The sequence below is a fragment of the Physeter macrocephalus genome, chromosome 11, assembly GCF_002837175.3.
Source record: "Physeter macrocephalus isolate SW-GA chromosome 11, ASM283717v5, whole genome shotgun sequence".
Taxonomy (NCBI): domain Eukaryota; kingdom Metazoa; phylum Chordata; class Mammalia; order Artiodactyla; family Physeteridae; genus Physeter; species Physeter macrocephalus.
In genome coordinates, this window is record NC_041224.1 from 143,097,537 (window position 1) to 143,105,647 (window position 8,111).

The following is an 8,111-nucleotide window of genomic DNA, read 5'->3' on the forward strand; positions in this document are numbered from 1 at the left end:
AGGCCGCAGCAGAGGGAGGCCCGCATACCACAAAAAAAAAAAAAAAAAATCATTCCTAATGTTAATGAATTTTTGATATTTTGTTGGGAAAGAAAAATGCAGATTTTCACTTTTAGCAAAGTGGGGCTGCTGCAATGCATCACATTTTGATGATACACTAAGAGCCTGTGGTATTGTTTATACAGCATAGTCCTATTTCATTTAAATTCTAAAAATAAGATTTAGAGTTCATTAAATTATTATAAAATATTGATTGATTGATTGATTGATTGTGCGGTACGCGGGCCTCTCACTGTTGTGGCCTCTCCCGTTGCGGAGCACAGGGTCTGGACGCGCAGGCTCAGCGGCCATGGCTCACGGGCCCAGCCACTCCGCAGCCTGTGGGATCTTCCCGGACCGGGGCACGAACCCATGTCCCCTGCATCGGCAGGCGGGCTCTCAACCACTGCGCCACCAGGAAAGCCCTAAAATATTTATTTTTATAGGGCTAAAAACTTAGTTGTTTAAAAACTTTTTTTCATTAGGAAAATGCTAGTACTTTTCACTTACCATAGTTTTTAAATTTATTAATATCTTCATGTCCCAGTTCAAAGGCTTTGGGTTCCCAAAGGTCAGTCCAATTCAAGTTTAGATTTTGAAGGACTGAAAATACCCCAAAGAATTTACATGTGGATCTCTGCTGCTACCACAACGCCCACACAAACACACACACACACACATCCCTAATACCATCACCAGGACCATTATGGTTCTTGTGGTGTCTTTTTAAAATCCACTTTCAAATGCTTCTAGGGAGGGCAAATTCTCCTAAACCCAGATAACTTGTATCAGCACCAAGACTGCCCCAACTTGCCTATATTCCATAATTATGAGTATGAACTAGAACTCTTCCTTCTCAAGGGTCCAGTATTTCTAGCTAAGCAGCCTAAATTTAAACGTATTATCTTGTTTCTTTTCCACATGTTACTTTTCTTTCATTATACTAGCCTTAAAATCTCCACGTCTTTTTTAAAAAGTTCTCTTCTCCTTTATTTCCATTAATCTTGGAGTTTTTGTAGATTCTACCTCTTCATTTGTCTTTTGTCACCCTTTTCACTTCTACTGCCTGCTGCTCAGCCCCTCATTACCATCGTTGTATTCTAATTCTAACACATCATATATATTGCTGCTAGATTAATGTTCCTTAAGTTCCTATTGTGCTTCCCAACTCAAATTTTTTAGAAGCTGCATTTTGTATATTTAAGGCTGAACTCATTGTGGCATCCATGGCCCTCTAGAGTTATAGCCCTAACCATCCCTTCTAAGTTTGTCTCATTATTCCTCTGCATGTACTTTATATTATAGTCAAACTGGACTATGCACTATTCCCCAAATATGTGCTGTTTTTTCTCACCTCTCTGTTTTTCGTTCTCTTCCTTCTGCCTGGAATACTCTTCTTATTCATCTCTACTTACTGAAATTCTAATGTCTATTTTTCTAAGAAGAACTTTTTGGTTTCCCCTTGACTAGATTTCCCCTTGACTAGAAGTTATCTTCTAATCTCTCTCTGTACTCCTTTAAAGAGTTCTTGTAAGCCTTGGGCGCTTACTCTACATCATATTGTTGTCATTGGCCTCACTACGTATACTCAATTTTTAACTTCTTCAGGACAGGCATTGTGTCTTGTTCATCTTTATATTGCCTGAAGTATCTAGTCCAGATCCTGAATAATGAATATTTTTGTATTTGTTGTGAATCAGACTGATCAACGAAGAGGAGAAATCAAGTTGCTGTTTGTTTAGTCACCTGAGTCTAATCTCATCTTTTTAGTTATCTGAGGCTTAGAATGGGAGTAAATAGACTTGAGTTTATTTAAATCTAACTTTGCTTTGAAAAATCATTCAACATAGGTTTTTTTGTTTTTTTTTCCCTAGTAACAAAGTAGAGATAATTTCCTGCTTGCTTTACAGGAAGATTTAAGAAAAATCAGATATATAAAAATGTTACTTGCTATTGAAAAGAAATTTCTGTTTTAAAAGTTCTGTAAATATACAGAATATTTATTATAAATTGAGCTAGCACATCTAGTAAAAGTTTGGAGGAGTTTGCTGAAGTTCTTTTTTTGGGTGTGCTTTGTACACTGATAACACAGTTATAGGGCAAATTCATACCATGTTTATATTTCTTTGTAATTCGACCAACCTTACTGGCTTGAATGTGAAATGATTAGGTGCTATCCCAAATACGGATTCTCATCCCACCAACTCAGGGAATCACTACTACTGTGAACCCATTACTTACTAGAAGTGTGTTAAATCCCTTGGGTGTGTTGGAATGCACAAAGCAGTTGTGCTCATGTTGACACTTTTCATTGAATAGCACCTAGGTGCTGGGGACTATGCTACTCTTACTGTAATAAATTTGTGTGTTTAATTATGTTTTTTAACTTTATTTCATGTTTTCATTAGGCCTTGTGAAAAAGGGTAAAGAGCAAAATACACAGCGGAGCTTTTTTCTCAGAATGAAGTGTACCCTAACTAGCCGGGGGAGAACTATGAACATAAAGTCTGCAACATGGAAAGTAAGTAAAAATGATCTGTGAATGCACTTGATTTATAGATAAATTAATACATCTTGACATTTCTAGTATTAAGACAGCATTAGAGGACTTCCCTGATGGTGCAGTGGTTAAGAATCCGCCTGCCAATGCAGGGGACACGGGTTCGAGCCCTGGTCTGGGAAGATCCCACATGCCACGGAGCAACTAAGCCCACGTGCCACAACTACTGAGCCTGTGAGCCGCAACTACTGAGCCCATGTACCACAACTACTGAAGCTCGCATGCCTAGAGCCCATGCTCCGCAACAAGAGAAGCCACTGCAATGAGAAGCCTGTGCACTGCAACGAAGAGTAGCCCCCACTCGCCACAACTAGAGAAAGCCTGTGCGCAGCAGCGAAGACCCGGTGCAGCCAAAAATAAATAAATAAATAAAATTAAGACGGTATTAGAACTATGAGGGAAAAACTTACTGTTCCTTGGCATTTATAGATTTAACATCCAAACAGTGTAGTAATTCACCAGTTTGAGGCATGAACTTAAGTTATGTGCATTGTGACACTACTGGCTTTGCCAACCACCCAGTGTTTGAATCTTGATAGAGATTAATTTTCTGTTCATTGTTGTATCATTTCTTTGCTCAGTGTTGAAACACAGACATCAGATCAAGAAATAACCATCAAACAGGGACCAGATAAGTGAAAAATCAGCTCAGATCTGTATGAAGGCAAATTTTTTTAAAGAGTGATCTTATGGTGCCTGAAGAGTAGTAGGTCATGGGTGGTGTTATAGGGAAAACATTTATTGATTTTCAAAAATGTATTGTAGTAATCTACTAATGACAGTAAATTTTATCAAAGCTTACTTGCCATGTCAGACTCAACTGTCTCTGCATTTTGTTTTTTACTAACATACATTTTTTTAAAAACTGCTTTGTTTTTCTTCATACATAGGTACTTCACTGCACAGGCCATATTCATGTATATGATACCAACAGTAACCAATCTCAATGTGGTTATAAGAAACCACCTATGACGTGCCTGGTGCTGATTTGTGAACCCATTCCTCATCCATCAAATATTGAAATTCCTTTAGACAGCAAGACTTTTCTCAGTCGTCACAGTCTGGATATGAAGTTTTCTTATTGTGATGAAAGGTAAATGAAATATAAAATATAACTTGAAATTTTTAATTAGTCCACAGAACTTTTTTTAACTATTAACTGTAATAAAGACTATGTATGCTTTCTTCCACTTAAGTCGAATACAGCCATACATCCTAGAATTTAGTAAAATTAACTTTATAGATTAATTCAGCCACATTTATTGCGCATTTACTATGTACCATACATACTTACTCTAGCAGGTGCTATCCAGAGATTATTAAGATGAGGTCTTTTTCCTTTAGGGGTTCTAATTTATTTAAAGAAAAAATAAATATATTTCAGAGACATACAGTGCATAATTTGAGGAAGGATTACTTCTGTTTGTGGATTAGAAAGGAAAGTCTTTGGTCATCTCCTCATCTTACATATTTTTCCTGAGCAGCTTCATCCTTGCCCATGGTTTCTATTGCTGTTTCTCAAATTTCTATTCATAACTATTTCCATTTAATTGCCAATTTGATATTTTTATCTGGATATTCTTCTGTATTATAAACTAAATATTTCTGTACTTGGCTGAAACACTCCTACCCCTAAACAACAACTTCAAAAACAGCTTTTCCTCTTTTAATACCTATCACGATTAATATACCACTGTAGACACACGACTCCAGCAAACATTGGGAAGTCGTCCTTAACTTTTCTTTTGCTTTCATTATCTACACTCAGTTGTTTCCTAAACCTTAATAGATTTACTATATACATATATCTCCTGATCCATTCCCTCCTTCCATTCTTGCTTTCCTGCCATTGAGTTCTTCAGCTTATTATTACCTTTGGCTTGAATTGTTGCCATAGTCTCCTAACTGCATCTCTGCCAACAGATTTGTACCCTTTTAATCTCATCCAGGTTTCCAAGAAGTGGACTTCCTAATGTGAAAGTCGTATCATGTCATGTGAAGATGCCTCAGTTGCTTCCCTTCAGCTTCACACACAAAAAAACTTTTGTTTATAAAAAATATAATAAGAGCAGGAGATTTTTATTTATCAAAAGAAGACATACATTTTGAGAAGCTGAAAGAAAAACAGACCTATGCAATAAGTCTAAACTTCTTAGCATGGCAAGCAAAGATATTTATGATCTGGCCCCTGCTGACTTCTCCAAATTAATGAGGAGAAGGGGAAGACCCCTTCTGATGTGGCCCCCAACACCCTACAGCCAGAGAACTCCACATGCTGTTTTTATTGTCTTAGTGCAATGATGGTTTCCTCAACTCCAAACACGTACTTAGCTTCCAAGATCCAACTACTGCATCTACTTGTAGAGCTTTCCTTGTTTCTTTAAACAACTACCGTTCCTTGTACATATTCTGTCATAGCCTTTTTTCAGCTTTTGTAATTATGTGCTTGGTTGTCCCATTTTTTTACTATAAGACTGTGTAACACAGTGGCTGAAGGCATAGGTTCTGTACCCAGACTACTAAATCCTGACTTTGCTGCCTATATCCAGATGCTCTTAGACACATTACTACTTTTCTTTGAGCATCAGTTTGTTTAGAGTATAATACATGTATCTGTATTATCTTCAACTTGAACATTATGTGAGAAAACCGATTTGAAGCCCTTAGCTCTAACATGAAGTAGGTAAGAAGCCCCAGCCCTACTGGACAAGAAAATGTGACAGAGCTCTGGCTTTGGAATCACATAATTCTTGATTCAGTCCTGGCTTGCAGTCCTGGTACTTATAGTGTGGCCTGGGTGTTAGAACTTAACTGTTCTAAATCTCATGTTCCTTATCTGTTAAATAAGGGTCATGCTTCAAAAGGCTGTTGAAAGGAGTTTGTTGAGTGCCTAGTACGCATAGTGACCGCTTCGCCACTGGGGTTAGCTTTAAGATAAATGAAGACAGGAGAGCTAAGAAGTATTTTATGGTGTTTACTGCCTGTATTTATGTCAACGTATGATAGAACAGAGATGGCCCATCGTTTTTTTAGGAATGATTTTTTATTTTTTGAACTCAGTATGAAGTATAGGAGTGGGCTGGGGAGAAAGAAAAGTGATGGAGCTACAATGAGAAAACAAGAAAGGGAGTGACATTCCCCTTCTGGTTATATTAGAAAATAAACAAAATGCTCGTGACAGAGGGGTAAAGGCAGCCTGCTTAGAGACCAACCAAGTACGGTTTTGAGTCTGACCAGGAGATTGTTGTTTTCTGGTTAGAGCTCTTTCTAGGAACTTCTCACAGCTATAACCCCTAAGAACCAAGATATAGAAAAAATTTTACTCAATTTTGAGAAAATCTAACATATCAAACTTCTTATATCCAAAATGTCCCACAAATGGCTATTATTTATTATACTAATTTCCACTTATAATCATTCAAACATTTGAGCATCTACTATGTTTGTGGCACGACAACTGGCACTAAAGTAGAAATGAAGTTTAATTCCAGCCCCATGATACTTAGAACGAATGAATCCTGTACTGCATAGTTGCTTTAGATTACAGGTTTCCTAGTCCATTAAAAACACTTTTTGATTAAACTTTCTGGATCACTCCTCCCCTTTTTGGTACAAAAAGCTATGTAATTCTCTAACGTTAAATTATCTTGACCTTTCTCCCTCAAATATGAATACAATTGACCTTCTAGGAAAATAATGCTGTTTATATTTTGATGTTTATATTTTAGTGATAGATGTACCTCAGCTCAGATTGAGAAGCAATGATTGACATCTGATTAAATCAGAGCTCCTTAACGTGATACACAAAAGCTCTCATTAATCTGATCCTCCTGCCTACTTCTCCAGCCTCACCTCCCCACTTGCCCCTGCTAACCACATCAGAGTCTTTGTTGCCTGTACAGTGTCGACCATTTTCTCATCTCTGGCTTTGCTTGTAGTGTACCTTCTTTCCGAAATGGTTTTGCTCTCTCTTTGACTCTCTTTTAAATTCAACTCATAAGTCTCCTATAAGAAGCTATCCCTCATCCCCACCATTCCTTATCATGGATAGGGCTGGTTCCTCTGATTCCTGCAAGATTCCCATCACTGCACTTGCCACATAATTTCATAAGTACTGTGCTAAGTGCACCAGAAAATTCACCATACTTTGAATTTTGCCTTTGCATTTTAACATCTAGAACAACGCCAGGAACATATGGGAATATAAAGGTTTAAATAATGAAAAAAATTTAATTCCATGAGAGTTTTATTCAAACATATAACCTATATGAGACCAATTAAAATCATTTTTAAAGCATAAAGAAATAGGATTTTTTTTTTAAACAGTAGTTTCCTTTATAATGCTGCCACCTAGTGTAGATGTGTTTAGAGATATCCCTTAGTATAGAATTCTGGATTTTGGCTTAGTTTCGTTTAGTTTTTGTTTTTTTGCAAATCAGCTATTTATCTGTTTATTTATTTTGGAATAAACTATGGCAGATCTTGCCTTAAGGTGTGACAACACAAACAGTATTACTTTTATACATTTTTTAGGAGAAAGATATCTCCCCTGTGTGTTTTCTGGAGTTAGCTGGTTTTTTGGATACAGTGCATTATATAACTTTTGCTTGTGCCTCAGTTAGAAAGTCCTTTGAATTCTAAAGTCTGAGAAATCAAAGAACTTAACTCATGTTTTGCTCCCAGAAAAGGAGAGAATATTTCTGTTTAGCATGGTGCTAAGAAGACAGCTTTCTCTTTCTCATGAAATGGGCTCCATTTCAGACTGTGGTTAGAGAAAGTCATAAGATCTAGTCTCTGTTCTAAAGGAACTGCCAGGGAACCAGAATGGGTAAATGGATTATTTTCCAGTTCATTTTCAGTTTGATATCACTGTTTCATCTGAAATGAATTCCTATAATTTTATGTAATTTCAAAAACTAAGTACAAGAGTCTCTCCCCAAACCAACATAATATGAATTTATTTAGTTCCTATATTAAAATTTTGTAGTAGATATTGATCCCCCAAAGTGTGAAGCCTTGCCTAGAGGAACTGTTATATAAAGAATCTGATTTTGTATACACACACACAAAAAGAATCTGGTTTTATGGTAGAATAATGTTATGGGTTTAGTCTATAATTTAAATTAAATGTCATTAACTACTTTTAAAGCTTTTATCATTTAATTTAGCAGTCCTTCATATCTATCTATTACATTAATTAACTGTCTTATTACCAAAAGTGTGTACAATAAAATATGATAAAAATAGGTAACAAGGAGATAAAAGGGTTAAATAGCAGGATGAATGCTTAGGGCTTAAAGAAATGCATGGTGCTGCATTTAGTAACTGTAGAGTTACTAAAGGTGAGATATAAGTTTATCTAAACAAAGAAGAATGCTCAGGCTTCCCTGGTGGCGCAGTGGTTGAGAGTCCGCCTGCCGATGCAGGGGACGCGGGTTCGTGCCCCCGTCCGGGAAGATCCCACGTGCCACGGAGCGGCTGGGCCCGTGAGCCATGGCCGCTGAGCCTGTGC

General features: G+C 37.0%; 1 protein-coding gene and 1 long non-coding RNA gene across 2 annotated transcripts in view; one reads left to right on the plus strand and one right to left on the minus strand.

Annotated features, from left to right (window-relative positions):
- Positions 1 to 8,111, plus strand: part of HIF1A (hypoxia inducible factor 1 subunit alpha) — a 43,229-nt gene that overhangs the window by 23,795 nt on the left and 11,323 nt on the right. The window contains exons 5-6 of the mRNA XM_007109893.4: positions 2,448 to 2,560; positions 3,490 to 3,692. Of these exons, the coding sequence (XP_007109955.2) occupies positions 2,448 to 2,560; positions 3,490 to 3,692 (316 nt within the window). The remainder of the gene's footprint in view (positions 1 to 2,447; positions 2,561 to 3,489; positions 3,693 to 8,111) is intronic.
- The window catches only part of LOC129392560 (uncharacterized), a 27,620-nt gene that overhangs the window by 3,306 nt on the left and 16,203 nt on the right, over positions 1 to 8,111 (minus strand). The gene's annotated exons all lie outside the window — the stretch shown is intronic.